Source organism: Parasteatoda tepidariorum, chromosome 9, assembly GCF_043381705.1.
Source record: "Parasteatoda tepidariorum isolate YZ-2023 chromosome 9, CAS_Ptep_4.0, whole genome shotgun sequence".
Taxonomy (NCBI): domain Eukaryota; kingdom Metazoa; phylum Arthropoda; class Arachnida; order Araneae; family Theridiidae; genus Parasteatoda; species Parasteatoda tepidariorum.
The window spans coordinates 76,049,163-76,076,042 of record NC_092212.1 but is presented as its reverse complement, the minus strand read 5'-3'; the positions used below and the strand labels follow the sequence as shown (position 1 = coordinate 76,076,042).

At 27.0% G+C, this 26,880-nt stretch overlaps 1 protein-coding gene across 18 annotated transcripts in view; it reads left to right on the top strand.

The window, feature by feature from the left end:
* LOC107450465 (recombining binding protein suppressor of hairless) overlaps nt 1-25,210 on the top strand; it is a 119,978-nt gene extending 94,768 nt beyond the window's left edge. For 6 of the 18 annotated variants that reach the window (XM_016066265.3, XM_043044308.2, XM_071185109.1 and 3 more), the window contains exons 4-15: nt 2,151-2,301; nt 3,966-3,989; nt 5,581-5,676; nt 6,739-6,919; nt 8,614-8,788; nt 11,950-12,087; nt 14,610-14,722; nt 15,974-16,114; nt 16,605-16,760; nt 17,734-17,837; nt 21,178-21,259; nt 24,019-25,210. In XM_016066265.3, the coding sequence (XP_015921751.2) occupies nt 2,151-2,301; nt 3,966-3,989; nt 5,581-5,676; nt 6,739-6,919; nt 8,614-8,788; nt 11,950-12,087; nt 14,610-14,722; nt 15,974-16,114; nt 16,605-16,760; nt 17,734-17,837; nt 21,178-21,259; nt 24,019-24,210 (1,553 nt within the window). In that variant the 3' untranslated portion in view covers nt 24,211-25,210. The remainder of the gene's footprint in view (nt 1-2,150; nt 2,302-3,965; nt 3,990-5,580; nt 5,677-6,738; nt 6,920-8,613; nt 8,789-11,949; nt 12,088-14,609; nt 14,723-15,973; nt 16,115-16,604; nt 16,761-17,733; nt 17,838-21,177; nt 21,260-24,018) is intronic. The other 12 variants (XM_071185110.1, XM_071185111.1, XM_071185104.1 and 9 more) reach the window with 3 other exon arrangements.
* The last annotated feature ends 1,670 nt before the right edge of the window (nt 25,211-26,880 follow it).

The following is a 26,880-nucleotide window of genomic DNA, read 5'->3' as shown; positions in this document are numbered from 1 at the left end:
GAAAACTTCCATGTGCTCAACCTAAGGATTTTATGCAACAGCTTAGAAAACTGGTTGCTCTCTAACAGCTTCCTTAGTACAAATAAAACTAAAAACTAAAAAAAATGAAACTAATAATAAAAACTAAAGTACAAATTCAACTATGTAGGTAGAGCAAAAAATTAAAATAATTTTAAAAAAAAGTGGCTTTTGTTTTTCTGATGCATTGATTGCCCCTAAGAGAGCAAATGCTTGTTTTAGATTTGTTGATTGGAATTTACAAATTTATATAGTACTCAGCAGGGCTCGAAAAAACTCAGAAGTTTATTTCCCCCGTCCCCGAGGACGGCTTGTCCAACAATGTACCCGTCCTCCTTTGAAACTAACCCGTAGCTTCTAAATATATAAAAATATAATTTTCTCTTATTTATTACAAACATTTATGTAAATTGCACAATGAATTATTAGTTACTAGGATAACAAATACTAGGATTACATTATACAGTAATAAAAGAAATACTAGGTTACTAATAGTAACCTAGTATTTCTTTTATGAAATAATTTATATCATTTATGAAATAATTAAAACGACAAAGATCAAGTTATCTGGAATGTCAATTTATCCGAGGGTACTGCGTTTTTTAAATGAATCAAATATGACGTTTGCCAGTTCCACAATCAAGCCAATGATTTACAGAGGTTTCTGCACAGAAATCTGAAAGGGGTTTTCCATTTAGGTAGATGTTCATAATTGCGTTTAACGCTTCTTGTTTAAGACCAGTACGTAATGTGTTTTTTTGTAAGTTCATTGCTGAAAAGCCCCTTTCAACCGCTGCAGTACTCCCAGACAGAGAAAACATCAATTCCACCATGCGCAGTATGTTGCTGTATTTCTAGATTAGAGGGTCATTTTAGAAGTGAGGCGCTAGACTCTTGTAAGATAACAAAAATTGAAAATGTATCACGAACATTAACGGGAAAATGGCCGTCTGCGCGGACGTCGGATTCGAGAAATTTGTTGTCCGCTGAGGACGGGCGGACATGCGGTTTTTCGAGCCCTGGTACTCAGTTAACCCTGGTGAGATATTGTAATGCTTTATCATTGATTTATGTATTGTACGGTTATCTTGTGTACTTACTAGATATCCTGATCTAGGTCAGAATTATGTGGTGTTCCTGTAAATATCCATTAAAAAATAAAACACGTAAAAACTGAAACCTGACTTCAGGATATCTGAACCCCTTTTTACTAATAGTGGGTCCCTATTTAAAATATGAATTCCTTACTTCTGTATCCATCTATCAATATGAATACATCTTTAAATTTTTTTTTCTACAAGTAGTTAAAACAAAAAAAGTTTCAAAGCTAGAAAAGAGTTATATTTGAAACAATCAATGCTTTTAATTATGACTGATCTAACACCTGTACCAATAAAAAAAAAAGTAACAATGTATTATGATACTCAATGCTAAGAAATATTCTGATTTTCACCTTTAGCTACTGATAAAGAAAAAAAACTTTTTTTCCAAATATTTATTTAAAGTTAATTTATAATTTTGTGGATTTGTTATTTTTTTTCACGCAATTTAGTTACTTGTCCACTGGTGCATATAATATCTTATTTCTTATGCCCCCTCTATGACTTTTGCTTATTTGACATATCAGGGGTCTGTCTAGGTTTTTCTGAGAGATACCTATTTTGTGAAAATTTAGACATAATTTGTGAAAAATTAAAAATTATATTTGAAAATCCAACACAAAAATATGACAAGAATATGGATTTATCATTTTTTAAGGAATACAAAAATAAAATTTTAAGAAAAAGTATTTTGTGAAACTACCATTTTTCCTAAAGTTGAATTTGTGAAGGTACCGCTAAAGGGTAGTAAATTCGGTCTGGACCGACCCCTGCATATTATTGTAAGCCGAATTACTGCTGAATATACATAACTTTTTTCCAATGCATATCAATAAAATAGGAAGGTCAGTTGGACCCAAAAAATAATATTGCCCAATGTGTGTGTAAAACTTCCGACTGTCCATGCATTTCTTACCCTTACATTGTCTGACTGAGCTTGTAAATATTTATTCAGAATCTGTTTGATAGACTTATTTTTGTTTTACCATTTGTATTATTTTTCTATTCATTTAATGTTTTTAATTATTTTAGTAAATGGGGAACAGAACCAGCAACAGCCTCACCACCCTCTTGTGCCTCATGGTGCTCTAAGCCTTCCATTGTTGTCACAAGGTCGAGGTCATGCACCTCCAAGTCCAATGCCAACACCTTCACCACCCGTGGATGACCGCCATAGAAGCAAGTATGTCCTTTTCATTTTTATTCAACGTTTAACAAACTGCTGCTATTAAGAATTTATGTTGTATTCTTTTTTAAAGTTACCTTTTTTTTTTAAAAAATCCATGCATGAAGTATTTTTTTTAAACTAAAAGTATGGGTTGTGAAAATAAATATTTATCGTAAAAATTTTATCATCGCATGGCATAACAACCTATACTTTTTGTTTTGGTTGTGAATGTTAGACTATAGAAAAATAGTTACATTATCAATAATTAACTATATTATCAGTACAATTATATTATCTTGATGTCCTCAAAACAGACAAGCATTCTAGAACTGGATAACAAGAAGGTTGAGCAAAGGATTAAATATTCTCAACAACAACTTTTTACCCATATGTTGTCCTACAAACTCTTTCTCTCATTTAACATTTTCAATGGACAAACACCACTATTGTTTTAAGTTCACCCAGCAACTGTTCATCGTATTATTAAGACAATCGTAACAATTTTAAATGATAATATGTATCAATAGATGTTCTGTAATAAATTTAAACAGAAATGGTAAAAATAAATTCACTATTTGTTAATCTGAACAAAAAAAAAAAATATTAATTTTTAAAGATGAAATGGTAGATCAGTTTTTAAGAAGTATATTGATAAGTAAATAAAATAAATTTATGAAGCAATTATTTTATATTTTTATGTGAAAAAGCAATTTAAAAAGAAAATAAAAGTTCCACAACAACTGAACCAGAAATAGAAAAAAAAAATTATATACTCTCTAGGATTAGCATATGATGATAGAAATTCCTACTGGTATTGTTTTATGATATTTTATAGATTTACTTCTTTGGAAAAGAATTAAAAATAAATAAATTATTGAAATATAGCAAATAATAATTAGAGCAGATTTTTACTAACAAATAAATATAATTGATTTTCAAAGTGGCAGTCTTTTGAAGAAGTGCAAATGCTTATTGAAATTTTCAGCAATGGGCTGCTATCTTCGACTTTAAATCTATTCTATTTCCTCTGAAACAGTTGCTTTGGAGAATCCAAACTTTTGTGAACAACAATTGTGTACGGATTAAACGAGTGATTTCACAATCGTTTTCAATGCTTAGACAACTCTAATATAATAGATCTTTTGCTTGATATTGGGAAAAAGCCAAAAAACATAACTTTAACTAAGAGGAATATTGTAAAATATTTTATAATTGCAGTTGTAGAAAAAAAAAGCACATAAATCAAAAAGAAATCAGTTAACTTCTATTTTATGATGCAATAATATTTGCTGGACACTGTAACTTTTCAAATTTAATTAATTTTATGCTTTAAAATAGTGTTTTTTTGGAAGAAAAAAAAGCATTTTGTTTCCATTTGAATTCTTTTTACTTTTGAAATAAATTTCAATTTGAAATTCAGTAAAATTTATTTTATATATTAATTAATAAAATTGTAATACAAGGTGCAGCTATTTATTTTAATGACTTGATTTAACTCCTAAAAATATTAAGTCTGTTATATACCCTTTTAATAAACTTCAAAACAATCTACAAGGTGTGTTAACTCAAGGTAATATTTTCATGAGCTATTAGATCAGTCCTGGTTGATAGTTGCTCCTTGTATTTAAAAGATGCATACTTAGCATTACGTGCATGAATGATTCTTTTATTTGTTTCAGAAGAAAAGACCAAAGGCTCACTAGGTAAATACAATTTTAGTTATAATAATTTAATATTTTTTTAAAAATAGTTTTTTCACTGTTTTACGTCAGTTTTATTTACATTGTTGTAAGTTATGAAGAAATTAATACTATCAATTTTTCATTCATAAAATGTATATTAAGGATTTATTTGAACCTTTTTCCGTTAATTACTGAAAACCTATCATAGCTGAACTTAGCTGACTAAAAGTGAAATAGCTGACTAAAAGTGAAAAAGGCTATCAAAAAATTTTAAAAATTGAATTTTTCTACTCAAAACGAAAAATAGAAAAAAATTTAGGAAAAATTCATAATAGTTAGCCTTTTTGATAATATGGTTATTCAAAGTATAAATGCAGTTTGAAAATTTAAATGCAAATTCATTGAAATAACTCTGATCTTTACAAAGTTAAAGTGTCAAGTTCTGCTATTACTATTAAAAACGAAATAGTTTATCATATTCCTACTCGAAGTCAATGTTAGATGGCCTTTTGGCTGTGTTTACTATTGATTTAAGTATTTTGCTATTATTTGTAAGCTGTCCTAAATAAATTTTTTTATGTAGAGAAATCGGTAAATCAAATAACATGGGTAAGGTAATCTCAAATTTAAGATCCTGTTATAGGCTATTTTTCAAAAGTATTTTTTTAAATATCTAATATGGCAGATATTCTTGCATTTTGTTGAGGTAAAACACACTAATAAATTCTTTTTACGCAATTTTGCAAATCATCATCACATTAAAAAAAAAAGTAAAAAAGTCGTGAAATCCGTAGCAGTAACTACCGGGAAAAAAAGATCGCAGGCGAAATCTTGTCAATCGGTTTCTTCGAAACAGCTCTCGGCTTCGAACAGCTAAAACAAGCTCAACTTCAAACAGCTCTCGGAGTCATCAATTCGTTGTTTTGTCAACTGTTAGCATGCGCGGCACCCACTTTGAAAACAGCTTTCTCATAAACAAATGTTCGTGCAAAATAAAGCCTACACGCTCTTTTGATATATTTAGAGTATCAGGTATGTCATGCAACTTCACTTCTATAACAATTTTCTATAACAATTTCTATAATAATTCTATAACAATTTTGTGGTTTTCTATAACAATTTTGTGGACTTTTATTATGTTTTCCAGATTAACCACATCTTTAGGGCGTCCAGATCATGGCGCATCTTCAACATTTGTACGACCACGTTTAAAATCAGCAAACCAGTCAATAATGGTCGATTTTCCTGGTGAAGAACCCGGATAACACTTATCGAGCCAAGCTTTAGTTTCTACCATGTTTTTTCCCATTAAATAACAATGATTAATAAGAACATGAAATTCTTGGTGTTCAATTAAAATCACCGTAACTTTAAAATCAATCGGCAGATCGCTATAAAATTTTGACACCTTTTATTTGAAAGTTAGGACTTGCTAAACAAAATACTAATTCTGCATTTAGGGCGCCATCTGTATGTCAGACCGTAAACTTATCAACCGATGTGTTAAAAGTAATTAATATTATATTAATTATAATATTAATTATGTATAAATATGCATAATATATTATACGTAATTAATATTATAAATAATTAATGTTATTTTTGTTTCCAGGGAATGTATGAAAAAATATCTGAGAGAAAGGGGGGATATGGTGCTCGTTATACTGCATGCTAAAGTTGCTCAAAAATCATATGGCAATGAAAAAAGGTAAAAATGTTATTTTTTTCTGCTTTTATAAATTAATATTACAGTTACTGTATATCTTGAACTTACATTTGTTCTTCTAATGGTGAAGAAAAAAGACTTTTTTTTTTAAAACCAAATATAGTTTAAGGTAAGTTAAGGTACCATTATTTCACAAAATATTTTGGATCACTAGATCACTTTTCACTAGATCACTTTTAGATCACTTTTTTTCCTTTCTGAAAAATTAAAAATGTTTTCTTGAATTCCAATTTCTAACGGCTTTGTTTAAATAATTTTATCAGTCGTTTTTTGAAAACATTATGAAAAAAAGAATTTGCTTGAATTATCCATTTGGAAAAAAGTAGACTTGTAAAATGTGATACAGTGAAAGATTAAAAAGAAATTGACGATCAAAAGTATTTAGAAGGAACTAATACTTTTAAGGAATTAGTTGTTAAGGACAATTATGCTTTAATATGTTTTGATTCAGAAGAAGCAGGGTGCAGTTAATATGGATACAGTTTCCACAGATATGTCAAATTTTCTGTTTCAAAATGAGGTTTTTTCTTGGCTGTGCCGATTGTTGTCATTAATTATAAAAAAGCAATATTTTTTATAATTTTCCTTTCAATCTGTATTAGAAACCAGTTATTTTATCATGATTATGTAAAGTCGTTGAAAATGTATTTGCATTTTTTTATGTACATAAATGAAGAACTTTTAACAATAGGAAGAAAAGAATTTTATTACTGCATGTATTGTAATTAATCTTTTATTTTATTTATAAAGCGATTAAAAGTATTTTTATAGAGTGCTTAAAATGTTCTTATTTTTTGTTGAAAAATTGGGCTATGTATCCTTATGTTTGAAGTAACTTTTTTTTTTTTGAAATAAATACATGCTTTATAAAATTTAAAATGCCTACACAGCTATTATTTTGGCTGAAATTTTAAAACAAATTACCATATTCATAATAATTAAAAAAAAATTTTTTTTGCTTTCTTTAGGTGGTGATGTAGAAAAGTATGACTGTAATTTTATTGTTTTTAAAACTGCTAACATACGCATATTATGCATTTTTAGGTTTTTTTGCCCTCCACCATGCATCTATTTACTCGGAGATGGTTGGAGAAAAAAACAGGAGCAAATGGTTCGAGATGGTGAAAGTGAGCAAGGCTCTCAATTATGTGCTTTCATTGGGATTGGAAATTCTGATCAAGAAATGCAACAGTTAGATTTCAATGGCAAAGCAAGTACTCAATATGTAAAAACTTAATTCTTTTTATTTATTTATTTACTTTTCTTTTGTAATGTATTTTTTAAAAAATTTACTTCATGCTGCATGTTTTCATTTTTCATAAATTAAATTGAAATTTTTTAAAACAAATGGAATATTCACTGAACTTTTATCAGAACTTAAAATCGAGGCAATTTGTCTAGTTGGTTATTAATATAGCTATTTAAATTATTTCATGTAGTGGTTTACAAAAACTTAATCTTTTTTGTTACTAAACAAAAAATCACAATTTTCAAATTCAATGTAAATTTAAGAATAGAAATTTATAAATTATCGGTGTATATAGAATTGAAAGATCAGCAACATAATCTAATAATATTGAAATATCAGCTATATAATCTAATAATATATCATAATATATCTATTTAAATTATTTCGCATAGTGGTGGATGAAAACTTAACCTTTTTTGTTACTGAACAAAAGGTCACAATTTTCAAATTCAATGTAAATCTCTGAATAGAAATTTATAAATTATCAGTGTATAGAATAGAAAGATGGTCTACATGTTTGAATTTAATATCGTTTATCCTTTATTTAACCTAACAAGTATTATTAACAAACTTTGATGTTGGTTAGGTTCATTAGTAAATCTTCTAGTTCAATAAAATAGATTTTTGAGAATTGTATTTATTGAAATTTTTACATGGAATTAACATGAAACAACTACGGGAAATTTTTTCTTGTAGCAGATAGCTGATAAACTGAAGTAAATAATCAACCCATAGTTAAAGGGGAGTTGAGTGTATAGTAAAATAATTTTTTTAGTGTAAATGTCAAATGAAGATATTGAACAAGAAAGGGCAAAAAACACTATTTCTTTATCAGTATTGTGTAAAAATTTTACGCGCGATTCAAGAAGAAAAATTTTGCTAAAGGAATATAATTATTTTTTTTCATTCCCTTTAATTTTGCAGAAACCTTTAAGTTAAAAGAAAGATAGTATTGATTTTTAGATCATTTATATGCTGACTTGCCCTAGATGTTGGAAAATTCTGTTGATTTCATAGTATTTTGTGTAGTTAAATTTTTTTACTTATTTATTGTGAACCATGTTCTTTTTTCTTCTTCTTGTATTTAATAAAAATTTTACTTTGTTAATTGAATACTGTTCTATTCAAAAGTATCAAGAGGTATTTTTAACTTGTTAAATGTTTTAATAAATTACTCAAAATACTAAAAAAATTTGTCTTAGACGACAGGAAGCAGGTTTCTGGCAATTCAAGATTTAAAAATTTTTTTTGGATGTTTCAAAATCATTCAATTTTTATAAATCATCATTCAATCACTCTTGTTTTGCATTAAGGGGCTTTTGTTTAATTTGATTAATCTCTCTACTATATTGTATTTGTTTGTTTTTTGAAGATTGCTAGGGAAAAAAAATATTTTTAATCTAATTTTTTGCTTCATTTCTATGATAAAACTACTAAATTTCATTGTATTTAATAAATTAGTTAATGAGCATTAACACTCCTACCACTTGTTATATTTGGATATCTTTGTAAACTGAAAATAATAATTACATATTATTATTGATTCCTGATATTTATTCTAATGTTTGTAATATTCTAATGTTTTTTATATTCTAAAATTTGATTATAATTATTTAATATTTAATTAAAATTCATTATTTGTCATTTTCAAAGTAAACACTTTATTTTAGAGCTATTGTGCAGCCAAAACTTTGTACATAAGTGATTCTGATAAAAGAAAACATTTCATGCTTTCTGTAAAAATGTTTTATGGCAATGGCGAAGATATTGGTGTATTTCATAGTAAAAGAATCAAAGTTATTTCCAAACCTTCAAAGAAAAAACAATCTATAAAGAATGCTGATTGTAAGTATGATTACAATTTGTTTTATCTTTAAGAAATTACTTTTCTATTGTTATTAACTCCCATGTACAATTTATCATTCTTACAACTTATTTATTTGTTATATTGCTTTTTTTTTACAACTAATCTATTTGTTATGTTGCCTGTTTGTAGAAATCATTATTTATTTTAATATTGAGATCAATTTAATAGCTTAATGAATGACTAACAATATAAATTGCATCTATTTTTTATTTTTATTTATTTATTTATTTATTTTTTGTAATCTGTTTAATTGTTTTTACGTGATTGCTGCTTCTATTCCTCTTTAGATTTTTTATTGCGGATAATTTTTCTTAAAATTCCACCTGTTACTATTTTGCCCCAATTCACCCTGATCCATTTCAAATTGCATCCAAATATTATTTATTTTTTGAAATTTGAAAGACGTGAAATCTGCTTTAAAAAAATTATGTTTTCATCAAAAAAAAAATCATTGCTTTCTTCAAAAATGTAGTATTATCTCTAATGTAGGAAATTTATAATTACAATTATTGCTATTAAATTGTTTTGGCTGCTATAAAGTGAAAGCTCTAAATTTTTATCATGATTTTAATGTAGAACAATGTTACTCCAAATTATTATTCTGAAATGATGAATCTCTCTGGTTAAATTGTTCTAAAATGATTAAAATTTTTTTACCAAATTGTTTCAAACTATTATTCTTCATGGTTTCTGAAATGATTTAATACCAATGTAAATTTAAATCAATAATTCCTTTATCGTATGATTATTTCTTATATCTTTTCGCAAATAGATTTTTCGTTTTATTTCTCTTAATTATCAACTGTGAATAAATGATCAATATATACCAAATAATTATTTCTGCTGTTCTCCAAAAATTTTTTATTCTTGTGTAGTAGCAAATTCCTATCTCTAAAAGATGACTATTTGGGAAAAATATTTTGTATTTACAGGCTTGTAAATAAAGATATAATTCTCCTATTTATTTTTATAAGTTTATAAGCTACGCTCACTAAATTGAGATTTCTATAATCAGTTTTGCTAACTAATCTAAGTCTTTCCTATTTATGTTAATAGTTTATTTTATGCTGTAATATAACTGTTTAATTATAATTTTAATTAACATTCCATTATACCAATATAATTTGAATAATATATATAATTTGAACATTTTTCAAAAGCTATATTTTCTGACTTGATGTTCTATAGTTTATACTATATTATTAGTTAACAAAAAAACTTTAAAATATTTTAAAAAATCTTATTTTAAATTGCTATTATATTACATTAAATTTAATACTTTTCAATTTCATAACGAAGCATTTTAACAAAAATATCATAAATTAATTTGCTAAACACAAATTAGTCTTCTTAATTACATTGAAGCACACTCTTTCTATTTTATGTTCTTTCCATTTTCAGAAACTTGTACATTAGAGGCTGTTGTAAATTATTCTTTTTAGTGGTTGTGAACTAAATTAGAATTTTTAAAGCAAAAGTAAAAGTTTTTTAGAACTAAAAGTTGTAAATTTTTTTTGTTAAAGCGTTAGCAATCATCTATCAGACAGTATAGTACTTGTTTAAATGATTATATTTTGTTTTGTAATTCTTTTAATTCTAATTCATAAAGCATTAATACATTACCCTCCTTTTCTACCACTTGGAAATTAAGTACATGGTGCGTAGTGTTTTTAAAAAGCTCCCTTTTTGAATATGAGATTTTTTTCTTTACCATGTCGATTTTCGCCGCCTATTATGCATGCTTTTGCCATTGTTCTATTCAACGTTTCCACAATTCATTCAATCACAATCTATTTCGACGTCCAGTCAGTCCATAGCGCATGAAAGTGCCAATCATTTTACATGTTTGATGAAATACTTGAGAATCCACATGTCCGTCTACTGAGCTGGGTGCAGTGAGATTCTTGCACTCTCATGTGAAACTCCGCTGCATTTTGCAATATATTCTCAATTTCAGGCTTCATATTACACCACCTGATATTGAACCGAAAACCTCTTCAGCTTTTTATAATGGCTCATATCAGTGTTGGCAAGATTTTGCCGCAGGTGGAAAAAACCATGGTAAATACCGGTAAAAACCGTCCTGGCAAAAACAGGTTTTTGCCAAGCAAATTGGCAAAAAGTGGCAAAAACCTATATTCTCCTAGATAAGAAGACAAAAACACATTTTTTGTACACAATTATTCCTAAAATTGAAATATATACTAAGAATATAAATAATTACAGAAAAATTAACAAAATTATTATTAAATCATAATTAAATGATAATGTAATAATATATCATTTTAGTAGTTTAAAACATTATTGATTGGAAAATTTGTGATTATTCTCTTTTTTCCAGTGAAATGAACTTATTTTAAATTAATATAACTATAATTTAAAGCATAAAATATCTATCAACATGTGTAGTTAATTATTGTACAAATAATAATTTTTTATAATAAATAATAATATTATACAAATAATAATATTTATTTGTAAAAAAGCATTTATTTTAGGATTCTAAAATGAAAAGAGATCAAAAACTTTCAATCTTTTAAAAGTGATTACCCTTATATTAATTATTAATATGTTAAAAATAATTTTTTCCCTTATATTAATTATTAATATGTTAATAATAATTTTTTCATGTAATGTATCAAAATTATTATTCCTTATGATTGATTTAAAGTTGTTTCAAGTATTTTGTAATAATATTTAATCAGCAATTTAGATAATTTTTTTTTGCCGGTTTTTACCAGTTTTTGCCTGTTTTTACCAGATTTTTGCCACTGTCCTGGCAAAAACCCCTCTTTGCCGGCAAAAACTCCAACCCTGGCTCATATAATCAAAAGAAAATTCTTTGTCAGAAACTGGCTATTTTATCATGATCATGTAAGCCTTTGAAAATTATGTTTCATTTTTGTCGATGTATATAGTGCTTAAAATTTTTTTGGGGTGCTTGAAAAGTACTTTTAGGGGGCTTATTATTTGTTGAAAGATTTGACTACGCACCCTGTAGTAGTTGGAGTGTCTACCTTTTTTGTTTTGTTGCTATTTCATGCCTGTATCTTATTTTGCTTATGTAACTTTCTTATTTTTATTATGAGTATGTATTATGTATGTTATTTAAAGAGTATGTATGTTTTGTTCATTGCAGTATGCATAGCTTCAGGATCTAGAGTAGCTTTGTTTAACAGGCTTCGTTCCCAGACAGTCAGTACTCGATATCTTCATGTTGAGAACGGTAACTTCCATGCCAGCTCTACTCAATGGGGTGCTTTCACCATTCATCTCTGTAAGTCTTTTTTTTTGCTCTAATTTGGGGAACAAGAAATTTTACCTTTAAAAATGTTTTTACTAAATAGTAAAATATTTAGTGTTGAGTAGTTATTCTTATTTACAGCATTTTTGAATCCAATTATAAAGATGACGTTGTACAGTGGTAGAAATTCTTCATGGCAATCTCACTTTCACCTACATAAGTAATTTAAAGTTTATGGAAAGGTGAATTCTGGTACATTTAGTATCTAGGTAAATCTAGTGTAGTTTCAAACGCTGAAAAAAATGTTTTTAAAATATCAAAATACATGCAGATTATGGCAGGATCACTTCTCCATTGTCTAGTCTTAAGTAATCCTGCCATAATTTGTTTTCATTTTGATATTTTGAAACTTTATAGTTTACGTTAGGTTAACAACAAATTTTTTTTATGCTTCAAGTTACTTATGTAGGAGAAAGATAATTTTCTATGAAGAATTTGTCCCACAGTTTTGCATCATCAAACCAATAACAAATCTTAATCAAAACTCAAATGCCTTTTTCTTTAAAATATTAAATATTCTTTTACTAATTTAATAATTGAAACATAATATATTTTCATTTTACTAATTTTCTTATTTACTGCTGGGGAAATGAGTTCTTATACAAGCTGATTCATGTCTCTAAAAGTTAAGCTTCATAGACATCTTTCAAGTATAAATATTCTTTCTCTAATTAAAATTTTTTTAAATAAAATATTACATTTCATCATATTTGAAATGTAATATTTTATTTAATTTTGCTAATTTTTTTAAAAACTTTTTATTATTAGGTAAACTCTGAGTTCGTATACTTAGAAATTAAGTAAAATCATTTTTATTTGTGTTATGCAAAAACTACATAAACCTGCAAATTAACTCAATCTTACCAAAATGTTAGACATTAGAAAAGTTTTTGCTCCAGAATCATGCAAATCCAACTATTCAGCCAATGATTAAAATTATGCTTATTTATATCATTATTTTTGATAAAAACAAAAACCATACAGAAGTATTTTATGTTTCTAAATAACATCTTATAACATTGTGTTGCATGTTAAAACAGAATGAACAAGCATTTGTTATGGCTATCATCATTTGGTATCAATACATTATGCACTTATGTCATGTGTAATTAACATTAATTAGATTTAGTATAGGTCAAGTGCATTTGTGTTAAAAACAAATTGTGGAATTGCTGTTTCAATTCTAAACATCAACTTTATGATAATTATTTTTATCTGTTATATTTTTATTATCTGTTCTTTACAATTCTGTTAAAATGCTTTTTTTTTTTGTAGGTTTTCTCTCTGTAGTTAAGTTATTTGGAAAAAAATAACTAAAAAATGCAATAAAAATTTAAAAACACTTAATGGCTCTTATCAATTCAGTTATTATTATTACTTAATTTTCACTTAAAGATAGACTTATATTCAGGGATGAGATTTTTCACTTTTATCTCTTGAATTTCAGCTTTTTTATCAAAAAATCAGATTTTGTAAAAATTCCGCTTTTTCAGAAAATTCACCGATTTTCAAAGAGAAACAGAAAATTCAAACTACATAGCTACCCATCCTTTCGCATTTTTACTTATTTTAGCTATTTTCTCCCCTTTTACACGCAGCAGATAAGATTTTCCGAATTTTTTACCTGCCCTCCAGATAGATCCGATTTTCGAAGTTCAAACGACGCTGTTTCTGACAAGCCTTTTAGAGGTCCCAAGCCTGGAATCTGCTAATATCTCAATTCTTATTTACACGATTTTAATATCAAACATAGCTTGTCATATTTGCGTGTTGCGATTCTTATTCACGCGATTTGAATATTGTATGTTGTGATTCTTATTCACGAGATTTAAAAATCCGATATTGTGATTCGTATTTACGCCTTTTTAAAAACCTATGTAGCGATTCATATCCACGCAGGTTTAAAATTCAATGTCTTGATTTGCTCATGCGGTTTATAATATTAAACATTGATTTTCGTATTTATATGTGATTTAAAAAAAAGGCATTGGGATTCGCATTCACGCATTCTAAAAATTATGCATCATAATTCTTATTTATGCAATCTAAAAATTTTGCATCATGATTCGTATTTACGCGACCTAAAAATTATCAATCGTGATTTGTATGTACGATTCTACCACTATATAAAATATTTCACAAAACGCTTAGTAGTTGGCAGCCCCCATATATTGTTCTAAGATACTAAAGGTCAAATAGAAGGTAAATAAGTAATTATCTATCACAGCCTGTGTTTTGCTAGTCATTTGAAATGCACGTAACTACTTTTTTTAAAGTTAGTTTGTAACTTTTGTGATCTTTTGTTGAAAAATGTGGTAAGCTATAACCTTAAAATTGAAAAAAAAAAAAAAGAAAAAAAAAGAAATTACTTCAACACAAAATTAGGAACGTTAGCTGCACAATTTTTTGTTTTTTATTGCAACACATATACAGCTGTTTACATCTAAAACATATTTGTTAAAAAATTTTTCCTAACTGCTCAATTTGTTTTGTAGTGGATGATACTGAATCAGAGTCTGAGGAATTTACTGTTCGTGATGGTTACATTCATTATGGTTCTACTGTTAAGTTAGTCTGTTCAGTTACAGGAATGGCATTACCTAGACTGGTAATTTTTCTACTTTGTGTTTTCTGTTAATTTAAGCAACTTAGGTTTAATATGCGATATTGTTTTTGTATATCTTTCTGAATGTTGTCTTTAATGTTTTCTTTTTATAAACATTTTGTAGTTTGCAAAAAATTAGATGATAAACAAAAATAGTTATCTTTTTAAACTATGTATTAATATTTTTCTTTTGAAAAGCAGAGCGGAAAAATTAATTTTGGTTGTTTTAGTGGCAATATTGTTTTTATATATTTTTCAGAAAGTTGTCCTGATTGTTTTCTTTTTATTAGGCTTCTTTGATTGTTTTGTAGTTTGAACAAAATTAAATGACAAACAAAAATAGTTTTCTTTTTAAACTATACATTAATATTTTTTTTTTAAAAGCTGTACAGAAAAATTACTTTTGGTAGTTTTAGTGGCAATATTGTTTTTATATATTTTTCAGAATGTTGTCCTGATTGTTTTCTTTTTATTAAGCTTCTTTGATTTTTTTGTATTTTGAGCAAAATTAAATGGCAAACAGAAATGGTTTTCTTTTTAATCTTTATATTAATATTTTTTTTGAAAAGCAGAAAAGTAAATTACTTATGGTTTCAATAAATTCTGTTTTGAAACTACTAAAAATGTGATTATGTGTCATGTTAATGCATTATATGATTAATTGGGGTTTTAATCTTTTTTCTTAATGAAAAATATTTTCATACTATTTATTAAAATATATTAGGTTAATTTTTTTTTGGTCTTAATAAAAAGCTTTTAACTCTATAAAATATCTTAATTTGCTTTGCATTTGTTGCAAAACTGAATTTTGATAAATTCTTTATTTCCCATGTTTTTTTAAAAATTAATTTTGATTTTAAGTGAATGTGACAATCTTTCTTGCAAAAAAATTTTTTTTTTCAGTGATGTGATTTCTGCTTTAATCTACCTCAAAACTATTTCACACCTGTTTCAAAATAAACTTAAAAACAAAAACTTTTGCCGCAGTTGTTCCAACGCAAGCTTTTTTCATTAAATTATACTAAACTTTCTCCAAAAATTTATATTCAATCGCATAATGCATTATTGCACTTATATTTTTGCCGGACTTAAAAAGAGCAATGGATATTTATAATACGCAATAAATAATGTATTTTTAAATAACCTGTTGAATTTGTTTTCTAGAATAAAGTTAAATAATGAAATAAATGAGCATGCATGTCCGTGTATCTCCCTCTTGTAATATGTTTTATGCATATGTATTTTTATTTACAGATAATAAGGAAAGTTGACAAACAGACAGCTCTTCTAGATGCTGATGATCCAGTTTCACAACTTCATAAATGTGCTTTTTACATGAAGGACACTGAAAGAATGTACCTTTGTTTATCTCAGGAAAGAATCATACAGTTTCAGGTAATAGATTTTTTTTTAAACAAAGTATGAAAAAAATCCATGATTACTTTTTTAAAATTAAGTTACTGAATCATTAGATTTTTTTAGGAAGATTAATTTATGCATATTTAAGTATAAACTCATATAATTGACCCTTTGTTGCAAACATTGGATATGTGATATTTCAATATTTTTACTGAATAATGTAATTTTTGAGGGGTTTTTCAGTATTTTTATGTACTTTTACTTTAATTTATCTAAAAAAAATTTTTTTGATATTTTTTTTCTTTTAGTTTGGACACATGTTTAAAACAAGCTCAAATTAAATCATGTTTTCATGTTTTTTTTTTTTGAGGATTAAGTGATTTAGATAAAATTTTTTTATATTAGGGCTCTCACGGGAGCATGGAGTTAATTTTGCTCCTATTTTTATTGATATAGAAAATAATGTACTATATATTAATGTACTATTGAATTAAATTGAAATCAATATATTTTGCATTTTCATTAGGCTACTCCATGTCCTAAAGAGCCTAACAAGGAGATGATAAACGATGGGGCTTCTTGGACAATCATTAGCACTGATAAAGCAGAATATACTTTTTATGAAGGAATGGGCCCTGTTCGCTCTACTGTTACTCCTGTTCCTGTTGTACATAGTCTTCAAGTAAGCATTTCTAATCACTATTAGTTAATTTTATTTTTCTGATGTCTGTAGGAAGCCCAACGCAGCTTCAGATCGATGGGCACCGACAGGGACTGATCGATGGGTACCAATGGGAAATAAAGGCAGTCTTCAGTGTGCAATGCTGTCCTTATTGTTACTGACTAATTATTTAATAACGTTTGCTCATACATTTTAATAATAGATTTTTCCATTTAAAGATCATTACTGCATAATATGAGGTTAATAACTAGTGGTGTTTTTTTGAGATAGAACTTTCTAATAAAATATTTCTAATATCTGATTATCAATAATATTAAAAACATATCAAATAATCTTTGCTTTTTATGTTCTTCAATATCCTTTTGTACCTTGAAACATTAAAAAAAACTTTGCTTCTAGTTTGTTGAAATATCTAGAATGTGTGTGTGTATATATGCATACATACATATGTCTCGCAGTGGACTGATCATAAAGACATAGTTCTTAGAAGAACAAAGTCACGCATCAGTAGGTGGGCGATCGCTTTGATCAGCCTGCGTCAGGACAGAGGGTGCACGGTATCGTTCCTCATTAAACTGTTTTACGATAGTAAAGTGCTCTACTTGGCACGCAGGTAGTTGGGCTACCAAAGCAGGGTATCTATCCCCTCTTCAGAGGATCAAAATTGTGTTGGTATGTCTTTGTATCATCCTCTGTGATGTTTCCCAGACCGTCGCCAATAGCCCATTGTGTAGCTCTAGTGTGACATATATAAAGTACATACATACTATGTAATGAATCTAGTATATATATATTTATTTATAGTATGTACAGATTGAAATTTACAGATTTTTGTAAACTATCGCCAATAGCTCATAGTGTAGCTCTAGTGTGACATATATAAAGTACCTACATACTATGTAAAGAATCTAATATATATTTATTTATAGTGTGTACAGATTGAGATTTACAAATTTTGTAAACTATGTTTCAGGTAAATGGAGGGGGAGATGTAGCTATGCTAGAGTTAACAGGTGAAAATTTCACTCCTACACTTAAAGTATGGTTTGGTGAAGTAGAAGCTGAAACTATGTACAGGTAATATATATATATATATACGTTTCAATAATAATTTAAATTTACTGCATGTTTAGTTATAAAAACAATCCTGTAATTATTTAAAGATATATAAAGGCATTATAGATCAGGGCTAAAGAGAATAGAAGGGCTAGTTCACTCCGCTCTTAGAGCTGAAGCTACGATCGCTCTTAACCTAAAAGATAAAAAGAAACATTCATTTTTATTAAATGGATGTCCAATATATATTTTTTTTATTAATAAAAGTAGAGAGAACGAAACAAACGTTAAAGTTTATATCGGCGGTAAATTGATAATGACTTTAATACGAGATATGTGTTTTTTCTTATTTCGAGTTAATTGTCTCGAATATTCTGAATTACATCAGAAAAAAATTGAAAGTCAATTATTCCCCCTTGTAATTGTGTTCATTTATATTCAGGCAAATTAATTAATTTTTTTCCTACAACATTTAAAAAAAGACAAACAATGAAGGAAATGCAAAAAAAAAATGAACAAGAATTCTATCTTAAATTCAGTGAAAACACCTAATTTTGATGGAATTTTGAATGTATTAAACCAGAGAGAAATGTGACTGTTTAAAATTTACTTCCTGCTTTTGACTAGAAAAATAATTTGGGAATATTCAAAGAAAATTTGTTTTGCGTGTTTTAACTTTAAAATAAGCTTCTGTAACCATTTTTGCACAATTAACTAAACTTCTTTAAACCATTAAAATCTACTTATAAATAGTGTTTTTTAAATCATTTTGAAATAAAGAATACAGTTCTGACCGACAAGAGTGAACTATCTAACTGATTAATAAAACTTACTTATTTTTGAATAAAATTACAAAAAATGTAGCTTATTCAAAAACGATATTTATTGCCGATTATTATTATAAAAATTAGAAATGAAAACGATTATTATTATAAATAAAAACGATATTATTATAAATAAAAACGATATCATTATAAATAAAATCGTTATTATTGTANAAATTCTTGTAACGCCGTCACAGCGACAGCGGAAAGTCATTATAGAAAATAACAAATGTCTTAGAATATCTCGCAAAAAGAAATGATCCAATATTAGTTAGTGCTAGTAAGGCCAAATGCTCCGTTCTTGAAGTAAAAGTGCGAGCTTTTCGCCAAAGTGACGTCACTAGAGTGACGTCAGAGGATCGGCGCGGCAAGAGATACTTCAAAGGAGTGAACCAGCCCTTCTATTCTCTTTAGCCCTGTTATAGATGATTTTGTTTAATAAACAAATTGTTTATTATTATTAATTAATTTGATATATAATCAATTCATTTTATTAATTAACAAATGTAAAAATCAAATAACCTAGAAAAATTATAACTTTCTCAATTCACATAGTTACATTGGCAACAGGTTCTTTGTGTCATCTTACTAATAATGTCAAAGTATATTGATACAATGTTGTGAGGAGCACCAAACAAATTTGAACGCATTTTAACATTGACGTAATCTAATCAATTATAAAAAGCACAATATTTAAAATCATACTCAATTTATAAAATTTTTTAAAAAATTTGAGTCGTTCTTGAAATAAATATATGTATGTTATGCCCAGTAGCAAAAACTCTCCAATCCGATTATTTTTCATGTAAGTTTTATTTTTAAAACGCAAACAAACAAAAGGGGAAAGCCTATTAGTAATAATATGTAAGTCGGCGAAGCAAACAATGTATCAAAATTTATTGCATTTGCAAGTTATTATTTATAATTACTCGATGAGTTTGGCCAATGTAATAATTTTCAACTCATTTGGCTAGAGATTTCCAATATGCAAAAGCGAGACAACATACATTGTTTGTTTACTTTGGATGCAGACACTCATATTTAATATGCATTGTTCATTTGTTGCGTGAATACTTCATGCTAGAAGGTTTTGGTTCTTTTTTTTTCATTCTTTTTTACGCTTTGTTTTTTTTATAGCACTTAGCTTTTTAAAAAAAAAAAAAAATCAGTGTAGGGTATTCTGGGCAAACGTGCATTCAACCGTAATAAAACATTAGTAACTGGGGTCATGGTACTCACTTCCTTTGGTTAATCATATTATTAAAAACAATAAACAGTGATTATTATCAATAGCCCCATTCCATACACTAATAATTTCTTGGATCTCTTGCAGCAATATTAAAATTTATCAACTCTAGATTTCAAAAAATTATCATTTAACTATAGATGTAATGATATACAAAATAAATTAAACAAAGCTATCATTTTAACTGATACAAAAATAAAAATCTATGTTTATTTTATATTTTTTCCCCATCTTTATTATTTTCTTTAGACTTGTTCGTTTCATTTTTTCTCTAAAACAATTGGAGGATTTGATCAAATCAGTTGATTTCTTTTGGGGAATCACACCAATAAGTTATTATATTACTATCTTCACTGAATTGAATATTTCCTGTAGGGATTTAAACAAATCTCCTTTTCATCATTTCCCTGCAATATATATATATTTGTTGTTAAGGTTATATCCTTCTATTTCATAGCTGAGCTTTATAGGAAATAGTCTACGCATTCCAGGACTCTGTCCCTGTTCATAATAGGAAAACATTTTAATTTTATAGTTGTGCTTTATTTAACAACCCTTGTCCCACAACTCCAAATTTAGCATGTTAAAGCATCACATTTATGTCTATAATTGCTAAACTTCTTATTCAAAAAATCATCTTTTAGTTGTATTGTTAGAGCTCTCTAAATTGGTAATTATTTGTTTCTGTTTCTGCTTGTACTATCAAGGTGCGTAGCATTTTAAAAAAGTGCTTAAAGGTGCTTATTTTATATTTACGTTTTTAAAAGCCCTTAAAGGTGCTTTTTTTTTATTCGAGGTTTCTAGAAAGTGCTTAATTTTCTATCTTTTAAAAGGATATTTTTCATTGCCGTGTCGATTGTCGTTCTAAATTACAAAAAAACGCATGATTTTTCCCAATTTTCTCTGCAATATTTATCAGAAACTAGTTATTTTTATCATGATTATGAAAAGTTTTTGAAAATGTTTTTGAATTTTATTTATTTTTTATTTATAAATTAAGAGTTTTAAGTGACAGGAAATTTTTTTTTTATTACCGCACAGATCCTAATTATGAAATTTTTTTTGGAAAGTGATTAAAAATATTTTTTGAGTGCTTAAGAGGCACTTAAAAGGTGCTTATTTTTTTGTTGAAAAATCTGGCTACGCACCCTGACTATTGTTAAAATGAAGAGTACAGGATATTAGATAAATTTTTCTTTCAATGGAAATAGGACTGATGTGTGCTAAAGTTGTATTTTGCAGAATTGTTTTGTGAAATATACATATTTTAAATCTGTCTATTTCAAATTAGATGTCAAGAGAATATGCTGTGTGTAGTTCCTGATATTTCTGCCTTCCGAGAGGGGTGGCAGTGGGTGAGGCAGCCGACTCAAGTAAGTTTGATTTATATTATATTATTACCTTTTTTAACTAACTTTTCTTGCTTTGGTACTTCTGATACTTATTTGATCAGAGTATGTTGAAAAATTGTGAATTCCTTAATCTAATACATTTTTATCAAATTGAAAATAAAGATATTAAGAATTAACGTTAGATTAAATGAAGAATGATAAAAGGGCAATAAAGGCTAGCTCTAATTAAACCAAAGACTAAAACATTGATTCGAAGTAATCAATTTAATTCTTTCTTGTTTAGAATGAAGTATATATAATTTCAGTGTTGTATAATTTTTAATTTAGTTTTTTTATCTAAGTATTACATGTTTGATTGATTTATTTCATTGATCTATTGATATTGAAAGGAAAAAGGTAGTAAATCTTATTTTTTCAAGGCGATGAGTTTGACGGCTGAAAATAAGTTCTTTGATATTAATTAATTTGTGAATGAGTTAAACTAAAAGAAGCATTCTTTTAAGCAATATAGAAATTTAATGATGCATTTTGAAAGAACATGTTTTGCAAACTGTGTGGAAGGATAAGATTTTTCTCTCAGTTGAAGATTAACAAAATGTTATCTTCAACCGGTTAAACAAAATGTAACATCCCCAGATAGGCTCGTACTAAGAATGACTTCAATTGAAGTAATGACAGACATATTACAGAAGAGTCATAGTTTAAGTGAAATTTATAAATGAATATTAATTTTTAATATATGCTTGATATAGTAATTTATTTAAATAGAAAGTTTCATTTTATAGCTCAACTTGTAATTGCTAAGGTCCAAATTCAATGACATTTGCATTTTTGTTTATATTTTTTAAATCTCCCGATCTTTTAAGAAATTTTTTTTTTAAATTTTAGGGTATATTTTTTAAATTTTGGGGTACTTTTTAAAATTTGGTTATTTTTTTTAAAAATATTTTTTAATTTTATTATACTATTTATTGCATTAGTTTTTTCTACATTTGAAGTAGTTTTATTTTACTCCAGCATAATGTGCAATGCAATATATTTTAAAAAGTCAACAATAATCTATTGCAATTCTGATTTCTTGATATTTCTTTAAGTTTTGAAGTATTGATTTATTTATAAATCAGTGTACCTACGTCAGAACAGTTAACCTTTCTTCTTTTAGTCTTAAGTTAATTTCACGTTTGATATTCATTTCAAACTTTAATAAAAATCACATCACAATTTCTTTTGATATAAACTTTTTAATACATTTATTTTTATGTCTTATAAAATATTTGGAGAGAAATGATCTTTCAGATAAAATTCTTGTTTAAATATAAAGGAATGTTTTGAGTAACAGATGCTTTTAATAGCTTTTTTTTTTCTGTAGGTGCTCGAAATCTGAGCTCTAGTAATTACTGTTGTCTCCAATATAATTTAAATAATATGTTTTATGAAGTGTCATGGTGCGTAGCATTTTTAAAAAGTACTTAAAGGTGCTTATTTTTGATTTTAACCTTTCGCCCTTAAAGGTGCTTTTTTCATTTGGTGTTTTTAAAATGCTTAATTTTCCCTTTTGGAAAATTAGATTTTTTTTCTTTACCATGTTGATTTTTGCCACATATTATGCAAAAGTGGGCTTTTAGCATTGTTCTGTGCAATGTTTTCACAATTCATTCAACCCTATTCTATTTCGGCCTACCGTCGATCCATAGCGTATGAAAGCGCCAATAATTTTACACGTCTGATGAAATACTTGCGAGTCCGTATGTGCATATATAGTGAGCTGAGTTCGGTGAGAGTATTGCACTCTCATGTGCAGCTTTGCTGCATTTCTCTAGATAATTTCAATTTCAGGTTTCATTTTCCGCCTTTTGATCTGGTACTGAAAAATCTCTTAATCATTTTATAATGGCTAATTTAGTCAAGAAGAGAGTTCTTTGTCAGAAACTAGTTATTTTATCATGATCATGTAAAGTCTTTGAAAATTATTTTGCATTTTGGTAATGAATGTAGAGCTTAAAAATATTTTTAAGGGCTTAAATAGTACTTAAACAGGGTGCGTAGTGTTTTTAAAAAGTGCTTAAAGGTGCTTATTTTCGATTTTCGTTATTTAACGGCCCTTAAAGGTGCTTTTGTCATGGAGTGTTTTTAAAAGGTCCCTTTTCGAAAATGAGTTTTTTTTTCGTTATCATGTCAATTTTCGCCACATATTTTGCAAAAGAGTGCTTTTTACATTGTTCTATTCAACGTTTTCACTATTTATTTTTGCGTACCGACGGTCCATAGCGTATGAAAGCGCCAATCATTTTACATGTTGGATGAAATACTTGCGAGTCTGTATGTGCTTCTACTGAGCTGGGTTCTGTGTGATTTATTGCCTTCTCGTGTGCAACTCTGCTGCATTTTACAAGATATTCTTAATTTCAGACTTCATTTTCCACCCTCTAGTATCGAACTGAAAAATCTCTTGATCATTTTATAATGGCTAATATAATCAGGAAGAGTTCTTTGTCAGAAACTAGTTATTTTATCATACTCATGCAAAATCCTTGAAAATTATTTTGCATTTTGTTAATGTATATTGTGTTGAAAAATATTTTTTAGTGATTAAAAAGTTCTTGAGTGCTTTCAATATACTTATGAGTGCATTTTTGAGAGATTGAGTAATTAAAAGGTGCTTATTTTTTGTTGAAAGATTTTGCTATGCACCCTGACTGTGTTCAGCTTTTTTTTTTCCAATATTGTTTTGACTTGTCTGTATAATAGTTAAAATTGTTATTTCAAACGTCTTATTTCAGGTGCCAGTGTCATTGGTCCGCAATGACGGTATTATTTACTCTACTGGGCTGACCTTCACTTACACTCCTGAACCTGGTCCCCGTACTCACTGTCCTGCAGTAGAGGAAATCCTGAGGCCACCAGAGATGCGCAGGGACGACCCGAGGCATCCCTCTCATATGTATTCTAATGCCGATCACCCCATGCAATAAATCAAAGTGTCAAAACTGAATCTTAAAATTCTCATTCTTCAATATATGAACAAGTTTTTTCAACCTTTTAACTATTTCCCATTTGATTTCTAGAGACTTTTTGGATATTGTTGTGGACAAAAATGTGTCTTCTGAACCCTTTGCATACAGTGTCCTCATTTTAAAGATGTGTTTATATCATGATTCACTTTTCTTATGTTAATTCATTATGTTTTAACTTTTTTTTGTAGTTGATTATACTGTTTTTAATTTCATTTAGTTAAAATTGTTGTCTGGTGCAAAATTATTTAAATTTTGTTTATGTCAAATTTTTTTTATTTGCGAAGTATTTACACTTAATGATCCATTAAATAAAAAAAAAGGGAAATTTAATTTGATTTTATGTCATAAATGCAAAGAAAAAAAAACAGATCAGTATAGTAACAGTTGTTAAAGATTAACTAAAACTCATTTTATTTTAATTAAAAGTATTTTGTCGAAATTAATTTTCCTGTAATGGAACCCTATTAAGAAAAAGACTAAAGGAATCCAAACGTAAGATTTTTAATTGGATTCACAATTTTTTTTATCATCTTTTTTTTCTTTTCCTAATTCCCTTATTATCATTTTTTAATTTTGGGTTTCATTTTTAGGGTAACCAGATCAAAATTACAATATGGACAAAATTTTATGGTATTAATAAAGATTGTGTTCAGGCGGTGGCTTATGAGAGGTTATAACATTGCTTATTAAAAAAATTTATTAAGTTTGTAATTTTAAATGAGATTTCTAGACTCAGTTTTGCTATCTAAGTATTTCAGATATAATTAATATTTTACATTTTATATAGCTGTTACTTAAATTTCATTTTTCCAAGACAATTAGAATATTTATCAAATGCTATATATTCTGACTAGTTAATCTACTAATGATATGTCAATCCTCTTGTTAAAAATTTAAATGACTTGCTGTAAATTATTATTATTCAGTATTGAATTTCATTAATTCCATAAAATAAAAATACTGTTTAATGTTGCATGCAAAATAGTCTTCTTAGTTCTTTTTTGAATACATTATTTTTATTTAAAATGTTTTTTCTCTGTTACAATCTCATGCCCGAAAATCATTTATGTTAAAATAAGCACAAATTAGTTCTCATGAATCTAATTTTTTCCCAGTGCTTTTTTTTCTTTGAGAAATTATAAAGTATTTTGTTGTAGAGAATACTCATAAAATAAATCTTAGTTAGTCTATAGAAAATTTGCCTTTATAACTGTATAATTTAGTTTTGTTCAAATAAATTTATAATTTAACTGTGCAATATTGCATTCATTTAGTTAACATTACAATATTTTTAATTGGGTTCATGGAAATTTTCCAAATATGATTATAATATAATCCAATTATGATTAATTGCTATCGTTATTTCTTTTTAAACGGTAACCTCTCTTCTTTTCGATTGTGCAAATAAAATGGAAATAATAAATAATGCGTTAAAACATTTTTAATTCAAAAATAGGCTTACATTTTTTTCATAATTCATTTGTTAATATAAAGATATATATTTGTAAAATTGCATAAAATTTGTAACATAACTATATTAAAGGAATAACTACTTTCATTAGAGTCTTACTAGTTAAAACAAGTTAGACAAGAAATTATAATCTGTCATTTTTTTAAAATTCTATAAAATAGACATTTATTACTAATAATTACAAACCTTTTAAGTATACGTGAGTAAAAGTTTAAGTATAAAAGTTTCAATAATATTTCCTATAATTTATTTATCTATACAGTGATCTAATTTGAATAGATTATTAGGTATAAAATAACTATGAAAGACTTATTGTTTTTTCATGAAATCAAATTGTAACATGTGATACTTTACATATCAATTTTTAAAGTGCTAAAAAAGAAACTTATTTATTTTTCTGTGAAAGAAATTATTTCATTGCAGTGTATTAATAATAGACTTTTTTAATACAAATATTAGTACAAAAATTAAGTAATTGTACTTATTTTTAGTAATCTCACCTTTTAAGTATGAAATTTATTTGCATATTTTTTTCTACCCTTTGAAAGCTTTGAACAAATTTAGTGTTAAGGTTTTATACAATCTTGTCTAGTATATCTTCTTTTTTTTAATGTTTTTTGTTTGTATCCCATGTATTAGAAAATTAATAGTGTATTATTTGTTAAATTATATTCTAATGCATTCCATTTGATTTTTTCAATATATTTTCTTTTTCAGTTTGTATTCTGCCATTTACTAGCTACATAGTGAGTTATCTATGAAAAGATATTCTTGATGCTTTTTTTGTTTTCGTTTTGTTTATAAATTTTTTGTCTTTAGTAACAAAGACTTATAAGTCTATGGCAAAAGAATAAGCGCATACAAAGTTTATGTAATTTACTTATAAAAACTTTGTCTTCTCATATTATTCAAAATATTTTGCCGATATCAGATTTCGGGAGAATGTCAAAATTCAGGAATGGCAGATATTAAATTTAAATGATGTATATCATTACAATATTTTCGAATAAATTGTCTGCAAATTTCAGTTTTATCGTTATTAAGATTTTTTTTCTCTTCAAAATAAATTCTTAATCTTTTTGCCTTTATGGTTGTTCTTAATTTTTTACTACTAAACTATCTCTTAGAATTTTTTTTTTTTTTGATTGCCTAATGGT